This window comes from Stegostoma tigrinum, chromosome 23 (genome assembly GCF_030684315.1).
Source record: "Stegostoma tigrinum isolate sSteTig4 chromosome 23, sSteTig4.hap1, whole genome shotgun sequence".
Lineage (NCBI taxonomy): Eukaryota > Metazoa > Chordata > Chondrichthyes > Orectolobiformes > Stegostomatidae > Stegostoma > Stegostoma tigrinum.
This window is the reverse complement of record NC_081376.1, coordinates 46,948,085-46,970,678: the sequence shown is the minus strand read 5'-3', so window position 1 is coordinate 46,970,678 and position 22,594 is coordinate 46,948,085. Positions and strand designations below refer to the sequence as shown.

General features: G+C 43.6%; 1 protein-coding gene across 1 annotated transcript in view; it reads right to left on the bottom strand.

Annotated features, from left to right (window-relative positions):
- Positions 1 to 6,169: 6,169 nt before the first annotated feature.
- ppl (periplakin) overlaps positions 6,170 to 22,594 on the bottom strand; it is a 69,763-nt gene continuing 53,338 nt past the window's right edge. Inside the window, exons 15-22 of the mRNA XM_059653877.1 lie at positions 20,614 to 20,792; positions 19,162 to 19,300; positions 17,869 to 18,062; positions 16,561 to 16,711; positions 12,771 to 12,854; positions 11,746 to 11,856; positions 10,601 to 10,693; positions 6,170 to 9,822 (exon numbers count right to left, since the gene is read on the bottom strand). Coding sequence (XP_059509860.1) covers positions 6,475 to 9,822; positions 10,601 to 10,693; positions 11,746 to 11,856; positions 12,771 to 12,854; positions 16,561 to 16,711; positions 17,869 to 18,062; positions 19,162 to 19,300; positions 20,614 to 20,792 — 4,299 coding nt within the window. The 3' untranslated portion in view covers positions 6,170 to 6,474. The remainder of the gene's footprint in view (positions 9,823 to 10,600; positions 10,694 to 11,745; positions 11,857 to 12,770; positions 12,855 to 16,560; positions 16,712 to 17,868; positions 18,063 to 19,161; positions 19,301 to 20,613; positions 20,793 to 22,594) is intronic.

Below are 22,594 nucleotides of genomic sequence, written 5' to 3'. Positions count from 1 at the left end.
TGGGACTGACGTATGAGGAGAGGTTGACTGGGTTCGCATTGTTTTCACTGGAGTTCAGATGAATGAAAGGTTGATCTCAGAGTCTCTTAAAATTCTAAAAGCACAGAACAGGGTAGTTGTAGTTCCTGATGGTGGGTGTGTCCAGAACTAGGGGTCATAGTTTGACAACTTGGGGTAAACTATTTAGGATGGAGATGAGGAGGTATTTCTTCACCCAAAGAGTGGTGAGCCTGTGGAATTAATTACCACAGGAAGTAGTTGATGCCAAAACATTGAAAGTATTCACTAGGCGGCTAGATATAGCACTTGGGGCAAATGGGATCAAAGGTTATGAGTTGGACGATCAGCCATGATTGTGATGAATGGTGAAGCAGGCTCGAAGGGCTGAATGGCCTCCTGCTTCTATCTTCTATGTTTCTCTATTACAAATGAAGATTCAGACAGCATGGAAACACACGCTTCACTCCAACTAGTCCACACCAACCATGTTCCCAAACTAACCTAGTCCCACTTGCAAGTGTTTGCTCCATATCCCTCCAAACATTTCCTATTCATGTGCTTATCCAAATGTCTTTTAAACATTGTAACTGTACCTGTATCCACCACTTCCTCTGGCGGTTCATTCCACACATGAGCCACTCTTTTTAAAAAAAAAAATTGCTCTGCATGTCCTTTTTGAAACTTTCTTCTCTCACTTTTAAAATATGCCCCCTAGTTTTGAACTCCCCCACCCTAGGGAAAAGACCTTTGCTATTGACCTTATTCATGCCCCTCATGATTTTATATATCTTTATAAGTCACCTCTTAACCTCCTATGCTCCAGTGAATAAAGTTCGAGCCTTTCCAGTCTAATTTTTTTTAAAACTCAAACCCTCCATTCCTGCCAGTATCTGGTAAATCTTTTTATACCGTCTCCAACTTAATGGTAATCTTCCTATAGCAGGGCAACCAGAACTGCATACTGTACTCCAGAAAAACCTCCCCAATGCCCTGTATGACTGCAACATGACATCCCAACTCCTGCACCGAAGACTAAATTTCTTCTTAACCGTCCTAACTATTACACAAATTTTGAAAAGTTTTATACCTGAACCCATAGGTCTCTCTATTCTACAACACTACCCATGGTCCTACTATTAATTGACTAAGCTTTGCCCTTGTCCAATAGCTTGCATTTATCCAAATTGAACTCTACCTGTCACTCCTCAGCCCATTGAGTCCTCAGTTCCAGGAGAAATAATAAGAGGAGGTTTAACAAGGGGGGAAAGAAACAAAGAAATAGAAATCAAAGAGCTTTAATCGACAAGAAGAAAGAAAGAAAATGAAAGGGAAATAGACTTTTAAAAACATGAACTCCAGAGAGAGAGACAGAACTCAAACAAAACGAAAAATTGCTAGAGAAACTCGGCATGTTTGGCAGTATCTGTGGAGAGAAAAGATATAGTTTATGTTTCAGGTCCAGTTACCTTTCTTAAAAACTTCTGCTAAATTTACAGAGGATGGAGTTGAAAGATATCACAACTAATTTTAAAGGGTAGGTTTAAGCTGAAGTGGCCAAAATGTGCTTGTGCCTTCATGTTGTTGTGTCCTGATTGGCTGCTTCATCACCAGGATGCTATGGCAGATGGCAGATGTTGAATGGTTACACGGACCTCACGAGGGAGGAAGTCAGTCTGTCAGGCTGTAATCAGAGTTCGAACTGGGCTTTGGACTTGCTTTTTCTGTGGAAGGAAGTCTGGCTGTTGGTGTGACAGCATGAACATTTGCAAGCTCCCTACCTAACCTCCCATGAGCAGCTCTTGGAAGCTCAGAGAATATAAAACTAAGTTAAAAGTATTACTGCCTTTACACGAGTGAAGTGTAAATTTGAGTTTGATCGACATCTTCAGAAAATCAAACAAAAATGGTCATTTTTATCTGTGGACAACATTTTGTGAAATACTTCAGTATTCTGGCCAGTTTTTGTTATTATTTTATTCCTCATCTGTTTGTCTCCCTCTTTTATATGAACAGGGCTGCAAACAAAGGTTTCTGGGTTTCAAGTATAGACTTATATTACTTCGTTTATTTTGTCCCCTGCTAAAGTTATAGTATATTTAATAAATTGTTAAGTCTCGTGTTTAAGATACTGACTAGTGTCTGGAATTGGTTAAAAACCAGTAAGAACTGCGGATGCTGTAAATCAGAAACAAAAGCAGAAGTTGCTGGAAAAGCTCAGCAGGTCTGGCAGCATCTGAAGAGAAATCAGAGTCAACATTTCGGGGCCCGGTGACCCTTTTCACCCAGCCCGAAACATTAACTCTGACTTTTCTTCATAGATGCTGCCAGACCGGCTGAGCTTTTCCAGCAACTTCTGTTTTTGTTTCTGGAATTGATTATTTGCAGAGTGTGAGATTGGTTACTCAAAAGCCTGGCAAGGAACCATTGGGGTCAATTTTGAGGGTCTTTGAAAGTTTTAATTTACTGTGGTGTTGTGGTACAGACATAGACTGATTTTTTGTTTGGCTGTCTCTGTCATAATAGTTGATTGTTTGGCAAGCAGAGTCTTGATTGGTAGAGGTGATGCCATAGAGAATGCACTAATTAATGACATTTGACAGTTCACTGCTGTTTTTTTTTAAATTTCTTCCAAGCAGTTTGACTCTGAATGCTCAAGGCAGTGTCCTAAGGAATGAACCAGTAAATGCCAGTCCCTACCTCGTGAGGTTGAAGCAGTTGCTGAGTATGCATATTCTTTCTGCCCACAACTTCATTTCTTGGCCAAGCAATGTCCTGATTTCAAACTTCTCATCTTTGTTTCGAAATCTTTCCATGGTCATTTCCTTTAGCTGCTTAATCCTCAAGATATTAGTGCTGTTCAAATCTGGCTTCTTTTATATCCCCAGGTTTAACTTGGCTCCAAGACCTTCCTACACCCCTCTGCCTTTCTGCTCCTTTAGGGGATCTCCTCAAAACCTACCCCTGAACAATTATATGTTCACCTAACCTAATATCTCCCCATGTGGCTTGGTGTCATGCTTTGCTTCATAATGCAAACTCACCTGGGAAGACTTGAGATATTTAATTACGTTGAAGATTCACTATTATAGCTACAAATTGTGTTTTTTTTAAGATTCTTGATTGGCTCAATGCTGACGATGGAAAAATGAATACCAATGAGAAAGAGAGGCTGAGTAGCTAAATACAGCTCAGTGCCATAATGATGTGTTATGGTTCATACAAAATCACCTTCTAGTTTCACTGTGTTGATCATTTTGCTATTAACTGCGTAGTCCTTAATTTATCGGTGGTCCCAGCTCCATTAAGGAATAAAGTTTGATATTTTCTTCGATTTAATCTTCATTTTCTTCATTTCTACTCACACTTGCTGCTTCAGTGATGCATTTTGTTTTATGGTGAGAGATGAAGTCCTTTCATAAGTCCTCTTTGTTTTTCTCCACAGTCACTGATGTCTTAATTAGCTGGGGCTTGTGGTCGCCTGTTTCAGCCGGCTGTCTGATGTATCAATTATCACTAATTGACACTTGCTGCCCCATTTGATTTTTTAAAAACATGTTTTCCTGCTGTCACAAGAACAATCTGTTCAATCCTGCTTTCATCTATCGTTCAAACAAGCCTCAACGCCACAAGCTCTCTAATTCTTGAGTGGGTTTTATTAAATGCCTTCTGAAAATCCAACTGGATTACATTCTCAGATTTCTTCATCTATTTTGCTGGCTACACAATTAGAAAATTATTAATATATTTGCTTAATGCACATTTTCCTTTTCTAAGTTTTCCTGACTCTGCTGAATTATAATGTGGTGAATTTTACCTTTTCCTTGATCATAGATTCTTGTATTTTTCTTACAATTGATGTCGGGCTCATTGGCCTGTTTCATGTTTTTTTCTTTCCTATCTTAAATATTGGGGTGGGGGTTGAGTTACATTTGCTGCCTTCCAATCTGTGGGGACAGTTGTGGAATTTACGAAATTACAAGAAGATCAAAATCAACGTATCCACTATTTCTGCAGCCACCTCTTTTAAATCCCTAGGGTGTAGGGATTTTAGGGTGTTTCTCAATGCCGATACTCTCAAAATTTCTTGCTCTCATGCGATTTGCAGTGTCTCATAATTTTCAGCATTTTTCTACTGTGACAATTATTTATTTAATGTCTGCTGTTTCTTGACTCTTTTAACTCAGGTTTGAAGGGACCTACAACTGCATTCCTTACTCTCTTTGTTAATTTTGTTTTTATTTAACCTATTTTCCGAATGAACCTGTTTAGAGATGTAATTACGCATCACAGGAGCATGAGGGACATGAACACAGGCCTCCCGGTCCAGGGGTAGGGACAGTAACACTGCACCATCGGGGGCCCTAAAAAATAGAATTTTTAATCAGTGATAATGGGAACTGCAGATGCTGGAGAATCCAAGATAATAAAATGTGAGGCTGGATTTTTAATCGACCTGTTTAAGTGTGTAATGACATGGCTCTAGGGTAGATGACTTGAACCTGGACCCTGGAGATATGTCATATGTACTTGTAAAATATGTCTTTTATGTATCCTCCCAGTTTAAATGTCCAATTTCCTTCCTTACGTTAATACTTTTTGAAGATATTTTATGCATATTTGGCCACTTTATTTCCTTCGCGTTACAATTATTACGTTGTACATTTGAAATTCACAAAATGTGCTGAGCAAGTGAAAAGTCTCGCTTTGGTAAAGTTTTTGAGCATTTGACCTTCTCCAAATGCCTGGGTTTGAACTTGAAAATCTAGCCCAAGAATTGAGCTGAAGGCTAATGCTGCACTCTGACTCTGTGCATTGTCAAGTTTTCCCAGTCTGCAGAAGTTACATTTGGCTCATCGAATTTCAAAATGTCTCTCTATAGTCTGTATTTTAATTTGCTCGAAAATTTCTCAAAAGAACTCTAAAAGGCAGGCTCCAGGTAAAACTAAATAAAAGCAAAATACTACAGCTGCTGGAAAGTGGAAATAAAAACAAAGTGGAGAACCGATACAGAGAGAGAGAGAGAGAGAGAGATCAGAAAAAGTTCTTTTTTTGAGAAGAAAACACAAAGGGGCAGCAAATGCATCAGAATTCCTCCATTTTCAAGTCCCCTCCAAGCCACACACACTACTATGACTTGGAATCAAATCAGAGCATGAGCCTGGGCCTCAAGGATTATTATTACAGGGATATTATTCACAACACCACCACGTCTTGTGTGTTAAGTTGTAAATATTCTATGAACAACAGAGACACCAGAACAAAGTTCATTTTTAAATTTCTATAAGTAGATCTCTTTTTAATCATTCTATTTCCCTGAAAGATACCATAAATGCAAGAGATGGAGACATATATGTAATTTACTAGAAATTCATGCAATATATTATTTTTTTAAATGTTCATTCCTTGCCTAAAAGATCACCACCAAAACTTTGATTGTACAAAAAGAACTACAAAAGTTGCATTCACTGTGAAAGCAGTTTTTTTTTTGAAAAAGCAAAGTCAGACAAGAATAGTTCATTGCCTTGGAATATGAAATTCAAGTTCGGGACCTTCTAGTCCAACTCATTGTTATAAATTTTTTTTGTTCTGCCTTTTCTTCCCCTGTATGAAAGTAATGAAGGCCTCTTTGATTCCTAGAACAGAATGAATAAATTTGCTTATGTTCTTTTCTTCTCCCTATTCGGTTTTCAGATCTCATTGGACTCAGTCCATCGCTCTGACTGAATTGCATGTGGGCAACTCAAAGTCATTTTAGAAATGAAAGGTGCTTTTTTTGCTAAATTTTAGATATCCAATGTAACAAACACTAATTGCAAAACAAAAGGTTTTCTGATAGCAAGAATCACATATTCAATCTCTTTTTATTGATCTATTTTAACCTTCTCAATTTGTGCAGTGAAAAGGTTAAAAGGCCTCAAAATTCTTGAGACAGAAATGGTTGGAATGCTTGATGTCAACCAAGTGGGAAAATCAGGACGTGAGGTGGAAATGGTCACAGACGAGATTCCGTCCTGGCCTTCGAAGCAAGGCAGGACAATAACTAATTCTTCAGCATTTCCTTGGGAAATTCTCTTTTTAATTCTACACCAATGTTGTCCCTCTAATAATCTGTAGTCCAACTTATTACCAACTGTTACACACAAGGTTCAACTGCAACACTTTGTCAATATGTGTTGCCTCCCTTTTCATATTTTATTGCATTTAATACATTGGAGTGGAAAGTAAGACATAAACGTTGTTTAAAAAATACAATAGCTTCTAGAAAACAACACAATCCTGAAATAGTAGCAATAGGTGCTAATCTTAATATTGGCATTAATTCAGGTAACTTCCCCCCCCCCCCCCACCCCCACCACATCCCAAATAAAGTCAACTGGAGTTATCCAATAGTTCTAATTCTTCTCTTTTCAAGTTGGTCTGTACATTAATAGCTGTAGATGATCGTGTGTTGATCACTGCATGGTAGGAAAGGAACTAGGGAGACTTGGAGGAGACAGGCAGCAGCAGAAGTCCAGTTTCCTGGTCGACAATGGATATATCCAATGCTTCCCTGTAGTTGATGCGACGTTTGCTGATCGGGTCCACCAGATCTTTCTGATAAAAGGTCTCATCTTTGAGCTTTATGGCACCATCATCATCTATCAACCCGGACGATTTTGCTTTGGTTAGTGATTTTCTTTCGGACGTGACAGGGTCAATCAGACCTCCTGTCAGGTATTGTGCTTCCAGATACCGTTCGGCAGACTCACGGTAAAGCCAGCCGCGCTCGGCAGCCTTAGCGGCTGGAAGTAACGTCTTGGTTTTCGGGTCTTCAATACCTTTGTAGGCGCTCTCCGCATTGGCGAGCTTCTGTACGACTGCACTATCGATAAGGCCAAGTTCTGCAGCCTTCTTTACGTCATATTTGCTGCCGTCAATCACAGAGACAATGCCACCAGTTGCAGCTTGGGCTTCAAGCAGCCTCAGGGCAGTGTCTGTGCCAATCAGATTTCGGTTAGCTGCGTTGGTGATCGACATTTTCCGATCTTCGTCTACGTCAAAGATGCCTCCGATTGGCTGCTGCTTTTCATGAGTTGACGAGAAGTTCTGGAGCTGGCTAGAGCTGGTGGATGAGTTTGGCTGATGCTTGGTTGGAGATGGTAAATGTGTATCGTCGGATTTTCCTGACACTAGGACTGCAAATTCTTGGATAGGGATCTCCTTGTTCAGGTACTGTTTAAACTGTTTCTCAGTAATCTTTCCCTTCTGTAAAGCCTCATCGATGGAAAACTTCTCACCAGATTTTCGGTCATGGAGAACAGAGGAAGTGCCAGAGGGACCTTTTACTGTTATTTCCTCCCAGTCACACTCCTGACTTTGCAGGTTGATAAACATGTCCCAATTAATGAGGCCAAGCTTGTAGGCTTCCTGCGGCGACATCTCTTTGCCGGTGTCTGGATCTATAACTACAATGTGACGCCTTAAACTGTTCTCCCGCTGCTCTCTCTTTATTTTCATTGCATCTAGTTGCTTCTCCAGATTTGCAATTTCAGAATCCTTGGAGGTGGCTGTCCGCCTGAGATCATCAAGCTCCTTCTGGAGGGATTCAAACCGTGACTCCATAAGATCGGTGTTACCAACACTCGACACCGTCTTCTCGGACTTGACCTCTTGGGTTTGCTGAACGGTTACTTGTATGTCCGACTGCAGCCTCCTGCACTCATTCACCAGATCTTGGTTTTCCCTCTGCAGTTTGGCATTCTCCTCTCTCAAATGCTCCAAGTCCTTCAGCCCCTTTGTGTCTTTGAACTCAGAGTCTGACAGTTTGGCGTGCAGGTGGTCCAGCTCATTTTGCAGGTCACGCTTCAGTCTCCCCTCGTCCTCCAAACTTTTCCGAAGGCGTTCAATTTCCAACTCCGTCTCCGGGTCTCTCTCCACCTGAACTTTCTCCGTCACAACATTTTTCTCCTTGACTTTTGTTGTTTCAAGTTCTATCTGTTTGAGTTTTAGAGCCTGGAGGTGGTTTTCAAGGTTATTTCGACTTACTTTTTCATCTTCCACATGCAATTTCAGCAGCGAGACCTCCTTTTCTTGCAGGGGATCCTGCTGCAGGACTACCTTTTGCTTTACCGTTACTTTATCTCGGATCTCCTTCTCCTTCTCCTCTAGGTCATCCAGCTTCAGCTGCAGTCTCTTGACCTCCAATTCAGCGTTGCGTCGAGCTTGCCTCTCTGCCTCCAGCTCCTGGAGCTGCTCTTCTAAGTCAGCTTTGCGGAGTTGCAGTGTTTGGATCTGGGCTTTCAGATTTTCCTTCTGCCTTCTCTCCTGCTCGATTTCACTTGCCAGGTTGCCACACTCTGCCTTCAAGGTTGGATCTTGTTCCAACTTCACCACTTCTTGGTGCACCACCTTCTCTCGCACTTGCGCCAGATCCCTCTTCTTCTGTTGGATGTTTTCCTCATTTACGGCTCTCTCTCTCTCTTGCTCCAGCTGTTTTTTCTGTTCTTCTATTAGTTTGGCTTTCAGGAGCTCGACCTCCTGCCTGGTCTGGGGATTCTCACGGTACTGGAGAACTTCATTGACAACTTCCTTGGTCTGAACTGGAGGTTTGCTGTTCTTCAACATCTCAATCTCTTTCTCTAACTGACTGATCTCCACCTCAGCTCTTTCCACTTGGCGTGTTTTGTCCACAACCTCATCCCGTAGTCTCTCCAATTCCTGCTCGGTTTCAGGATCTGGTTTGTATTTTATGACCTCTTTAATGTTGTCCTTTATCTCAACTTTTGGACCTTTATCTTTTAAGTGTGTGATTTCATCGTGGATGCTCTTCAGCTGCTGTTCGGCGTCTTTGTAGCGTCTCTGCTGCTCAATCAGGTCATTCCTCAGGTGCGCTACCTGCATTTCAGCATTTGGATCGGGCCGAACGATCTCTCGCACCTTCTCTTGAACAACTGGTTTCGCCTTCTCCTCCTCAAGGAGCTTGATCCTTTTCACCAGGTCAGCGATCTCCCGGTCATGGGATCGTTTCTTGGCCATCTCATCTTCGTGTTGGCGCCGCAGGTTGTTCACCTCGTTCTCCAAATTCAGGTCCTTCTCCATCTTCAGCACTTCCTTCACAGTCACTTTCTCCTCTTCCTTGGCCTTTTCTCTCTCCAGCCGCCTCAACTTTTGCTGGAGCACGCTCAGTTCCTCCTCTTTCTGCTGCCGTAAGAGACTTTCGTGCTGCTTATTGTCCTGGAGTCGCTTATACTCCACCTCCAATTCCGGATCATTCTTTACCTTGAAGACCTCTTTCTCGGTGATTTTCTCATGCTCCTTGCTCTTCTCTTCGGTCAAGACACGGAGACGTTTCTGCAGCAGCAAAATGTCATTTGCCTTTGCTGCCTTTTGCCTTTTGATTTCTTCCAGCTCCTCCCTGAGCCTCAGGATCTCATTCTCCTGATCCTTGTCCTGCTCGATTCGAAGAACCTCCTTGACCACATACTGCTTGGCAGGATCTTTCTTTGCTTGCTCCAGAGCGTGCAGCTTGCGACGCAAGATCTCCAGCTCATTCTCGAGGGACTTGCTTTGCAATTGCTCGTCGGCCAAAGCTTCCTGAACCCTGTGCATCTCCTCATCGAGCTGTGGGTCAGCAATCTTCTTCACAACCTCTTTCTTGACCAGTGACCCCTTGAGCTTCTGACCCTCCAGGGCTGAAATTTCCTGCTGCACTTTCTTTATTTCGTTCTCCATTTCCAGCCGGCGTTGCATCTCATCGTTCAATTGTTTATCCTGCCCAAACTTAGGCGCTGCAGCGTAGCTTCTTGACTGAACCTGTTGCTGGATCTGTTCCATTTCTGGTTGCTGCAAATAAACAAAACAACATGTGCAGGTTAAGCCGGGCCAAATGACTCAGTGTTCAGGGATGTGCAGGCTCGGTGGATTGGCCAGGCCAAATGACCCACAGCGTTCAGGGATGTGCAGGCTCGGTGGATTGGCTGGGCCAAATGACCCATAATGTGCAGGCTAGGTGGATTGGCCGGGCCAAATGACCCACAGCGTTCAGGGATGTGCAGGCTCGGTGGATTGGCCATGCTGAATTGGGTCAGCACCGTGACACAGTGGTTAGCCCTGCCGCCTCACAGCACCAGGGCCCTGGGTTCAATTCCAGCCTCGGGCAACTGTTTGTACACTCTCTTTGTGTCTGCGTGGGTTTCCTCCCACATTCTATCATTCTAAATTACCCCATAGTGTCCAGCGATGTGCTGGCGAGGTGGGTTAGCCATGAGAAATGTGGAGTTATGGGGATAGGATGGGATCCCCTTCAGAGGGTTGGTATCAACACGATGGGCTAAATGGCCTGATTCCACACTGTGGGGATTCTATGATACAATATATAGTAAAATGGTCAGCACTGGTTTCTACTGCATTAATGTTTAGATTGAATTACGTATGATAAGCTTGATGCCTGTTTTACAAAGAGTCTAGTTTGTTGATCTATGAGGCAGTGGTGCCATAGATGATGACCCAGGTGAGGGGGGAACTAAGCTTCAGCCTCACATCAACTTCCACTGTCAATGTACAGTAGGAATCTATGAATTCAGTACCAGTAATCTTTGCCACATTTTATGACAGCAGTTACCTGTTTCAATAGGCCCTGCGCAAACTCCAGGTTCTGCATACGCTGACTGTTCGCGGCTTTCACTGCTGTAAATTTGGTGGCCAGGGCGGTTTCCTATGGATTAAAAACAAAATATATTCTGAGTGGTCAGGTACATTAAAAGTTCCAGGTACTCACTTAGTAAGATGTCTTGAGTAGGCGCAGTAATGTAATGCAGGCTGCATTCTAACAAAAGCATGGATAAGTTGTTAACTCACAAAATGTCAGAAAGGGGCACACGAGCAAGAGTGAACCATTCAGCTCCTCAAGCCTGCTACACCATCTAACTAGATCATAACTGCTCCTCTACATCAATTCCACCTTCTCACACACTCCCCAGATCTCTCAGTCTGCTTGGTCTCCAAACATTATTCCATCTCGGAAGACCTGCAATCCTCTGAGTGAAGCAATGTTTCCTCATCTCAGTCCTAAATGATTATCCTCATCCTGCACATGCATACACACAGACACACGCACAGACACACACAGTTCATTCCAGTACTCAGGGGCAACTTCCTGTTTATTTTTCGAATATACTTTGGTTATTTTTCAGACTGGAGAATGGTAGACATTCACCATAATTCACTTTTCTCTGAATTTAAGCCATTTTTTGTTTGTCCAATTAAATATGGACACTCCTATTCCATGAGCCTCGATTTTCTTAATCAGCCTTTTATGTGGTAATTTATTGAACACTTGCTTAAAATCCACACTGACCACATCCACAATGGATCCCTTCATCAACCTTCTCTGCAATTTCATTGAAACGTTCAATTATATTAAGGAAGAACAATCCGTCTTTAACAACTGCGTTGGCTCTCCCCAGTTAACTCAAACCATGCCAAATAGGCTTATTTGTTTACTTTTCTCCCCACCCCTAAATACATTGCGTGTTCTTCTATTAACACACAGCCCTATTTTCCATTGATGCTTTTCAGTTCAATAATTAAAATTCACTAAATACAGTGTAAATGTTAACAAATTAAAAATAGTTTCAACTGCAATGCTTGAGAACAGACTGTCTGTCTCCATTTGTTAGAACATAATATTAAATGACTCAATCAATGAAGAGTTTCAAGATAAGAAGTGTATTTTTGTCAGATAAAGCAACATCAGAAAATGATTACCTCCTCTTTAATCTTGTCAGCTGGCGATGTGAATTTTGGTTTTTTAGAAGACATATGCACATTATCTGGGTTGATCAACGATTTAAACATCTCAGCCTCAAGTTCATAATCCTGTGATCGGAGACAAAGATTTATAGAAAGGGGGGAAAGGAAATAGTGCAAACGATACTCTTTCTTGTGTTTGTTAGTTGTGAGGAGTTGAATAACCCGCTGGGAAATGCAGAAACCAAAACGTCTAACATTCATGGTCCAGAAAATTTGGAACTGCCTGTTATTCCATCACCCCATTCACAGGAGTGATGGAACTTGCATTTGTCACTCCTGCCCCAGTGTCTCGAAGTTATTTAGTGTCCAATAATCAATACGGCAAGGGACACATTTCTCAACTGTTTAATTCATATACTTACCTTTCAACTCCAATCCCTCCATTTTGCATCAAGCAAAAAAATCTTGATCGAATCCCATGCAGTGCCTCAACTGTTTTTTTTTAAATTCATTCACAGGATGAGGACATTATTGGCTGGTCCAGCATTTATTGTCCATCCCTAATTGCCTAGGGGCAGTTAAGAGTCAACCATGTTGCTGTGGGTCTGGAGCCACATGTAGGCCACATCAGGTAAGGATGGCTGTTTCCTTCCCTAAAGGGCATTAGTGAGCCAGATGGGTTTTTCCTGACAGTCGGCAATGGATTCATTGCCATCATTAGACGTTTAATTCCAGATTTGAATACTGAATTTAAACTCCACCATCTGCCGAGGCAGGATTTGAACCCATGTCCCTAAACCATTAGCTGGGTCTCTAGATTAATAGTCTAGCAATGATACCACTAGGCCATTGTCTCCCTGTCCCAACAATTGTCTAGTTTTGAACTTGGTGGGGGAATAGAGTTGGGGGGGTAGCGGGGGAGGAATGGATGGAAAGTGGGAGTGCAAAGATAACGCTCATTATGCATAACCTACTGAATATAAACAATAATTAACATTCCAATATAACATTGGCAAACATTAGCTTCTCTGTTTCCTTACCTTAGCTGCTTGTTGATATTGCTGAGCATTACTGGATACTTTCGCTAGTTCAGGCTCCTTGTTAGTAATATCTGTTAAAACACGCTGTTTCAAAAGGGAAATGAAATGAATGTTAAAACTGAAATGAGTGGAAGTCATACCACAACAATGCAACTATTCATCTGCTTTATGGGTTGTACAAAGTCTTGACAAGGTATATGCAAAGATTTATTTTTGGAAAATCACCTTCTCCTGATCAAACTTTCAAAATAAGCCTCTTCAAAACATTAAGAAAGCATTATGCATCCAATTCTACGTGACTGCTTTCAGCTGTTTCATGAGGAGAGACAGGATCTGCACGTATTTGGAAAGGCAAGGATTGGTTAGGGATAGTCAGCATAGCTGGCTGAGTGGGAAATTGTGTCTCACAAACTTGATTGAGTTTTTTTGAGGACGTGACCAGGAAGATAGGAGGACAGAATGGTTTGGTGGGCCATTTCGGAGGACAGTTAAGAGTGAACCCATTGCTGTGGGTCTGGACTCACCTGTAGGTCAAAACTGGAAAGGTGGCAGATTTCTTTCCCCAAGGTTGGGTTATGGCCACCATTGCCACAACTAAGGTTCAATTCCAGGTTTTGTTAAACAAACTGAAATCCTTCCACCAGTTGTACTGGTGGGATTTGAACCCTCTTCCACTAACCGTCTCTCAGCGATCTCCTCACATTAATGCTGGAGCAAAAGGTAGCCAACATCAAAGACCCATTGCATCCCAGTAACGATCTCCTGCAACCTCTTCTGTCAGGCAGAGATACAGACACCTGAACATACGCACGAGCAGGTTCAGGAACAGCTGCTTTCCGCCTGTTATCGGACTGTTGAATGGACTCTAGCCTCAAAACAATATAACCTGAATGCCTCATGCCTCAAAGTCTTTTTGATCTGAACATCCTTTGCTTGCTGTGACCTGCCTGTATCGCTCGTAAACAAAGCTTTTCACTGTGATTTTATTGTCACGCGTACCAAAATAATCAAGTGGGAAGAGAATGATCCCAGACAATATTGACTCAGCACTGGAGCAGGAGTCAACCCCGTGAGACTTTGTTAAAGCTCCCGAGGATCTGAAACAAGTGGCTGGTGATGAGTGAGCTGCAGACTCAGATTTTGTTAACTAAAACAGCAAGGAAGCCAGTTCATTGTAAACACATCCAGCACATACTGAAAGTGAATAACAGCTGCACAGGTCAGAGATCTACAGTTGACGTTTGTGAAAAGTGGTATTCCGAGGACCATCACAAGAAAAAGCAGACTATATAACCAATTTCTTTTTCCTAAACTGCAAGACTTGAGCCACTAAGAACCAAAAGAACTGCGGATGCTGTAAATCAGGAACAATAACAAAGTTGCTGGAAAAGCTCAGCAGGTCTGGCAGCATCTGTGGAGGAGAAGAAACAGTTAACGTTTCGGGTCTGGTGACCCTTGCTCAGAACTCAGACTTGAGCCAGTGATGGATTTCCTTTAAATTGACTTGTGACACACCTCTGGAACAGATGGGACTTGAACCCGAACTTCTTGGCCCAGAGGTAGGGATGTTACCACTGCACCAAAGGCTCAAATCCAACCACTAACTTCATTGTTCCTGTCGTAATTTGGGGTGCAAGCGATTGTCATTCACGAGCCAACCTCTGCTATCTAATTTGAGCTTCCTTTCAGTCTGGCTACAACCTCGCAGGCGCACAGGAACAAAACAGTAGTCTTTGCAAGAGCAAACGCCGATGAGGTCCAAATTCATGTCCATAGCAAAGGTGCTTTAAGCACAGCACTGGAGATCTCTATCCAAAGGAGAATAACTTTGGCAAACTGTTTTGAGGCGTTCACATTAGTATCAATAGAACGTTGACGTTTCTGTCCTCTGCTCGGCAAACCCAATGTAACTTTATCAAAGATAAGGTTGGAAGGAAGGGCAGGTTGAAGGAAGCTGTTGTCATTGGTGCGTCCAGCAGTGAGCGTAACAGGTATGAGTTAAAACCCTGATAATAAAATGTGAGGCTGGATGAACACAGCAGGCCAAGCAGCATCTCAGGAGCACAAAAGCTGACGTTTCGGGCCTAGACCCTTCATCAGAGAGGGGGATGGGGGGAGGGAACTAGAATAAATAGGGAGAGAGGGGGAGGCGGACCGAAGATGGAGAGTAAAGAAGATAGGTGGAGAGGGTGTAGGTGGGGAGGTAGGGAGGGGATAGGTCAGTCCAGGGAAGACGGACAGGTCAAGGAGGTGGCCTGTCCGTCTTCCCTGGACTGACCTATCCCCTCCCTACCTCCCCACCTACACCCTCTCCACCTATCTTCTTTACTCTCCATCTTCGGTCCGCCTCCCCCTCTCTCCCTATTTATTCTAGTTCCCTCCCCCCATCCCCCTCTCTGATGAAGGGTCTAGGCCCGAAACGTCAGCTTTTGTGCTCCTGAGATGCTGCTTGGCCTGCTGTGTTCATCCAGCCTCACATTTTATTATCTTGGAATCTCCAGCATCTGCAGTTCCCATTATCTCTGAGTTAAAACCCTGTCTAGGTGCTAAATACACGGAGGGGCCTCTCAGTTTCACATTAATGAAGCCTCCTCCAGGCTGTTACAGGGGCTCTTGCTGGATCCTGTGTTGGTAAATTGGCAGTGGCCAGCTGGGCTGATGTTGAGAACGCAGTGAGAGTCAGGCCCAGTTTCCAGTCTCACCAGCCTGCACCACCGCACCCCCACCCTCTTCCCAACAGGGAGGCCAGGGATGTAGCTGACCCTTAAGCCTCTCGGTAAAATTCTCCCTGCATCTACTGGTGAAGTAAACAATTGTACACATGACCACAGATATTGTAACAGGCATCATTAGACCAATTTGGTTTTGCATGTGAATGATGTTGTAAGAGCTGTTAGCTGCTGGTACCGTGTTGTGCCAGGGTTATCTTTGTGTAGAGTTCCTACCAAACTTTGTTGTAAGAGTAATCTACAAGCCTTAATGGTATGAAGTGGTGAAAACTGAACTATTAACAAGTTTTCAACTTAAGAGGCACAAGCTTGAGTAACAAGTTCTTTATCAGATGCTGGTAAAATAACAGGCTACATTAGCTTATGACGGCTTCAAGACACTAACACTAGGTAAGGGACATGATTATCTCCTAAAGAGATAGTAACCAGATCTATGGTGCCGATCTGTACGCAGTCAAACTGACCATCCCCACTCAGAAACACAGTCATTTATAGCTCAGTAGGCAGAGCTACTCCAAAGCTTCTAAGTTAACCCTTTCAGACCAACTTTATGTGGGAAAATTTCAGAAACAAAAACAGAGATTGCTGGAAAAGCTCAGCCAGTCTGGCAGCATCTGTGGAGAGAAAGCAGAGTTTATGTTTTGGGTTGAGTGACCCTTCCTCAGAACTGATGGTAGGGAGTAAAATGTTGATTTATATGCAGACGGTAGGGTTAGGGGAGGGGGTAAGGAGTCAATGATAGGTGGAGATAGAGGCCAAAGAGAGAGAAGCCAGACAAAGGAGTGGATAACAGTTTGGTGAGGAGGGTGAACAACTATTAATAGGGACTGTTGGTGGCTAACAATGAGTTGTGTATAATAACAGAACATGTGGTAACAAGGTCATGGGTGAGTCCAAACCCTGAGACTGTTAAAGTGTTAAGTTGATGTTAAGTCCAGAAGATTGCAGGGTCCCTAAGCAGAAAAGGATGTACTGATTTCAAAACATTTTACGATTCCACATTCATAGTGGTTGATGCTAATCAAGTAGAGGGGTAGTTACACACTGAGTGAGCTCTGTACCATTTGATTCTTCAGTTTGTTATCGATGGTCTTTGCACTGTCGGTCTCCCGGGGTTCATAGCTCGGTATATTGGAGAGCCAGCTGTCCAGCGCATCACTCCCACTCCGGAAACTGGAGTATGCATTCTTGGCGTTTTGTAGATTTTCAGACCTGTTTAAAAGAAGGCAATCACTGTATTTACTTTTATACTAGTTAATTCAGGGGTACTTAGATGAGAATTGAGCACTTAAAAAGGAATGATTTTTAAAGCACATCTATCGAGCAGCCCAGCTAATAGGAATACAAGAAATAGGTGCAGAAGTAGGCCATTCAAACTGCTGCCCTTCAGTAAGATCCTAGCTAATCTGATCATGGCCTCATCTCCATATTCCTGCCTAACCCTGCGAAATGGATCAGTCATTCCTCTCAATCGTTGGTCATGCTGCTACAAAAATACAGTTACAATGCAGGCAATTACAGGCCTTTCAGCGTAACTAGAAGCTGCATGTTACTTCCTTAATGGGTGCAAAATGAAGAGGGAGAGGAGACAACATAATAAGGATAGGCATTATGCTTAGATGCAAATAAGCATTTAGTTATCGTATAGCTTGTGACAGAAAGGGGATCAAAGAGCTCCTTTGTGCTCAATTATGCTTTTTAAAATATATAAGAATATATCCAGATTTGTTCAAATATTCTTCCAAACACACACTGATGTTAGCAGAGATAGTAGGAACTGCCAATGCTGGTGCCTGAGATAACAAGGTGTGGAGCTGGAGGAATATTAGCAGGCCAGGCAGCATCAGAGCAGCAGGGACACTGACGTTTCAAGTTTGGGCCTTCCTCTGATGCTGCATGGCCTGCTGTGTTCATCCAGCTCCAGACCTTGTTATCTCTGATGTTACCGGATTGCTCATCGTTTGTTGTGGATAGGAGTAATAAGGATCTAGGCTGACGCTCCAGTCCAGGTTGGAGGGAGTACTCACTATCCGAGGCACTGTCCCTTCGACGAAACCCAGGGCTGACACACCATTTGCCCACGCAGCAGAATAGAATGGAATCGTTTCAAAAAGGAGAACAGGAAAGTCATCCTTCAGAAAACAGACTGTAAGGCTCCTATCACATGGATCTTTACGGGAGCTTGCTTTGTATGAACTGATTTGCAGTGTTTCCCCAAAACTACCCTTCAAAAGGAGGCCATAAAGGGCTTGGCGGTGTGCACAGGTTGTAATTGGCTATTTATCTTTACACATTCGTTGTGTGAGGCTGCGAACTGACCTGCCTGTGAGGCTGATTACAGAGATGCAGTGGGAAAGTTGGGCACTAACCGAATGTCCAGTTGCTTGTTGAGGTTGTCGTAGCGCTGGTTTAGTTTCTTGACCTCAGTGGTCTGTCGCTCGACATCAGGACAGTGCTCCTGAAAGTTGTCGGTCAGCACGTTGCAGGTTCTCTTCACTTTGTTCAAGTCCTGGTCAGCCTCCTGAAGAATTGCTTTCTTGGATTTGAGATCTGAGCGCATGGCCTGCAAAAAAAAAAGGAAGACACTAGATTACATGTAACCGTCAAAGTGTGATGAAAAGTCGAGATGTGTTTTTCTGACCTGTGACAACACTCATTCCCCAAGCCCAACCTCAACTCGAGGTGTTGTCTGTGAGTGTTCAGCATCAAGTCTTGGGGAGCAGAATCCAGTCTCAAATGTAATGTGCTTGGATTAGACTTGGAAGAGAGAGATGGTGTTTGGACAGTAAGGAGATCAGAAGCTTTAAACGTGACAAATAGGATATGAAGATGAAAACAAAAATTAAATATCAGGATGTGGGAAGACATAGGAAAAATTGTGAAACAAGCGATGGATTTATATCTAAGACAGGGTGAGGGCTGGGACACCAAGGGCGATTAGGAGCTGCATTTTTGGAGTTGCAAGCTCTCAGGTAACAGTAGTCACAGTGGAGCTCTGATCAAATTATAACAGCTGAACCTCTGTCCCGCTTCGAGCGGCCCTCCATTATTCAAACCTCAAAATGACATCACGGAGAGGAAGAGTTTGGGTGACACTGGTATTAAAGAAATAAAATACACAGCCAGAACCATTAATGGAAACTGAAAGCTGCAAAACCAGGGCAGGAACTGAAAGATGTAGCGGCTGTAATCAAACACACTTTTGACTGACATAGCATTCTCAGGAAAAGTAGGGATGGGAGATGGGAGGACAATAATTAACAGAACACTGCAGCATTAAAAGAAAACAAGGTGGAGTAGAGCTAAACAGAGATAATGGGAACTGCAGAAGATGGAGAAACCGAGATAACAAAGTGTGGAGCTGGATGAACACAGCAGGCCAAGCAGCATCTCAGGAGCACAAAAGCTGACGTCTCGGGCCTAGACCCTTCATCAGAAAAAATGAAGGGTCTAGGCCCAAAATGTCAGCTTTTGTGCTCCTAAGATGCTGCTTGGCCTGCTGTGTTCATCCAGCTCCACACTTTGTTATCTCGGTTTAGAGCTGAATGTTGGCTTTTGGTTTGAACGAAGAGATTGGTTATGTTACAAGTGACTACTTCCTGGTTTTTCACAGACTAGGCCCTCAGGGCTACATTGTACAGGAGCATTGAGACAGTACTCACATCAAGTTCCTGCTTCTTGCTGTCCAGTCCCCAGATGCTATCTGGAACAGTCTGATCCTTGAGCAATTTGTTCTCATATTCTGACAAAGTGGTTCTGCCTTTCTGGAGGGTGTTCTCCAACTTGTTGGCAGCCTGGGCCCTGTAAAGATTTGCCAATTAGTACGCCATTAATTCAATATAGTGGGGCAAAGGACCACATGGAAAATATAAGCCCAGCGTCAGGCACAGAGGGAAAGGGAATGCTAAGAAAGTAGCATGTCTCTGGCTGAATTCACCAATCACATGCTTCCAGCAGCATGGTTCAATGGGATCACAGAAGATCTTGTGACAAAAGGGAAGGTGATGGCCTAGTGGTATTATTGTTTGTTAATTCAGTGAGCCAGGTAATGGCCTGGGGATCTGGGGTTCAATCCTGCCAATGGCAGATGATGGATACTGAATCCAATACATAAACAAAAACCTGACCAGGAGTTAAGGCTTTAATGATGACCTATTGTCTCTAAGGTCCTTTAGGATGGAAATTGCCAACCCTACCACATAGGCCTGGTATACATGTGATTTCAAACCCACAGTAATGTGGTTGAATCTTAACTGCTTGCTGGACAATTAGGAATGGATGATAAATGCTGGCCTAGCCAATAATATCCTTATCCCAATAATGGCAGTGGGAGAGGGGAGGTACAGTGTTGTAGGATAGGAAGCTGAGCAAGTTGAGTATGTTGTCTCTGGAGTTTACAAGAATGAGAGATGCTTTCATCGAAGTGTTCAAGATCCTGAAGGGGCTGGGGAGAGGTGGTTTCCACTGGTTGGCGAACTTAAAATATTGGGCACAGTCTCGGAGGACAAGGGTGGTCATTTAAGATGAGGAGACATCACTTTGCTCTGAGATTTGAGAGTCTTTGGAGATCTCTTAGAGCTGTGAATGCTGCATCATTGAAGGCTGAGGCAGGCAGACAGTTAGTCTCTCAGGGAATCAAGGGAACAGGCAGGAAGGGAAGGTGAAGTCATGTTCACAGTGAACAGTGGAGCAGGTTTGGTGGACCATGTTATCTCCTCCTGCTCCTGTTTCGCGTGCAATGACCGCAGCACCATTGCCCCAACCCTGTCATCCTTCCGAGGTATGAGCAGGAGATCTGGGAATTGATGTGAGCAGCAACATTACTCACACACAAATACCTGTAGCTGTTAAACTAAGGTGTACCAAATGCAAAGAACCTTCAGCAGTCTACAACACAATTTGTTAGGAGCACAGACAGGTTGGGAGACATTTTGCCGTTTTGTTTCTTTCCTGGCTTCAACGGGAAAGGAAATTGGGTGGGTGCCGGCAAATCACAGTGACTGGTTTTCCACTTGATTCGCACATTAGGCTAATGTTGCTTCCTTCAATATTACTACAGGATAACAAACATACAAAAAGATTACATGTTACCACATAAATCTAATGTTACTTACTTCTCCTCGGAGCAGCTGAGCAGGAGGCTGACCTGGTCAAATTTGTTGTTCGTGTCATCCAGTTTGGTACGAAGTTGAGGGGCACCAGCCACTTGGGGATACTGTGACAGAAATCCCTGACACTCCCTTTCTTTGGACATCTTTGTTATTTCAATCTGGCCGATCGAACCACTGATGTTCTAGACAGAAAAAACAAAGCCTTTTTTTAAAAAGAAAAACAGAGCAAGCTTAATGTTATTCACATTTCAGGGGCGTTCATGCATTTAAAGTGACCTACTTCTTACAAAAGCAAAACTGAAATTCTAAAAGCCTTGTGGAAAACAATTTATTACACAGCGAAGACAGCAAGAACTGCCGATGCTGGAGTCAGAGATAGCACAGTGTGGAGCTGGAGGAACACAGCAGGCCAGGCAGCATGAGAGAAACAGGAAAGTTGACATTTCGGGTCAGGACCCTTCTTCAGAAATGGGGGAGGGGGCAGGGAGCTGGGAAATAGAGAGAAGAGGGGTGGGCTGGGGAAGGTAGGTGTGGTAGTGATAGGTGGGTGCAGGTCAGGAGAGGTGCGGATTGGTCAGCAGGATGGGTGTGGTGGGAGAAGATGGGTAGGTTGTGTCGGGTCAAGGAGTGGGGGATGAGAGGGAGTGTTGGTCATGGGGTGGGCAGGTTTTAAAACTGATGAGTTCCATGTTTAGGCCATCAAGCTGTGTTCAGAGATGGGGAGGGGGAAAGGGAGCTGGGAAATACAGTAGGTTTCTTTCCACAGGGAGGGAAGATAGCTGACATCAATGATAGTTTACTGATGACTATCAAAATTGCTTTATGCCCACGAGTTCAGGAAGGTAATGCAATGAACTAGATGTCCATTTCAGCAGTGGATAAGAGACAAGTTTCCAAAGCGTTATGTCTTGCACTCAACAGGACAAAGGCAAGTAAACCCAACTTCACTTGATCAAACAAGTGTGCCTGCTGGTCAACTATTCCACTCTAAGTGGTCAAGGTATTGTCATGGAGAAAGTAACAGGGAACCACAAGCTCCCAAGGACCCAGATAATTCAAAAGAGGAGAACGGCTTGTGCATATTCAAGTGTCTGTGTATGAATGTACATCACTTCCAGCAGGAGTAAATGAGTCACATTACAAATTCAAATGAATGCCTTAAATTAGAGTTCCACAAATACACGAAGAAGCAAACAAAGATTTAAATTCATAACCAGCGTAGGCCACTCGGCCCTTTGAGCCTGTTCCACCAGCAGATAAGATCATGGCAGATCCGATCTCAACTCCACAGTTTGGCCTATCCCTGAAATCCTTTCACCCCCTTGGCTTCACAAGAATCTATCAACCTCTGCCTTAAAAATATCCAAAGATTCTGCCTCCACCTCCTTTTGGAGGAAGGAAGTTTCTAATATAACCCTCAGGAGGGAAAAAGAAATTCTCCTGATACTGTTTTAACTGGGTGACACCTTATTTCGAAACACACTGTCCCCTTGATAACAAGGTGTGGAGCTGGATGAACACAGGAGGTCAAGCAGCATCAGAGGAGCAGGGAAGCTGATGTTTCGGGTCTAGACCATTCTTCAGAAATGGGGGAGGGGAAGGGGGTTCTGAAATAGATAGGGAGAGAGGGGGAGGCGGATCGACAATAGATGGAGGAGAAGATAGGTGGAGAGGAGACAGACAAGTTAAAGGGGTGGGGATGGACCCAGTAAAGGGTGAGTGTAGGTGGGGAGGTAGGGAGGGGATAGGTCAGTCTGGGGAGGATGGACAGGTCAAGGGGGCGGGATGAGGTTAGTAGGTAGGAAATGGAGGTGCGGCTTGAGGTGGGAGGAGGGTATTGGTGAGAGGAAGAACAGGTTAGGGAGGTGAGGACGAGCTGGGCTGGTTTTGGGATGCAGTGGGGGAGGGGAGATTTTGAAGCTTGTGAAATTCACATTGATACCATTGGGCTGCAGGGTTCCCAAGCGGAATATGAGGTGCTGTT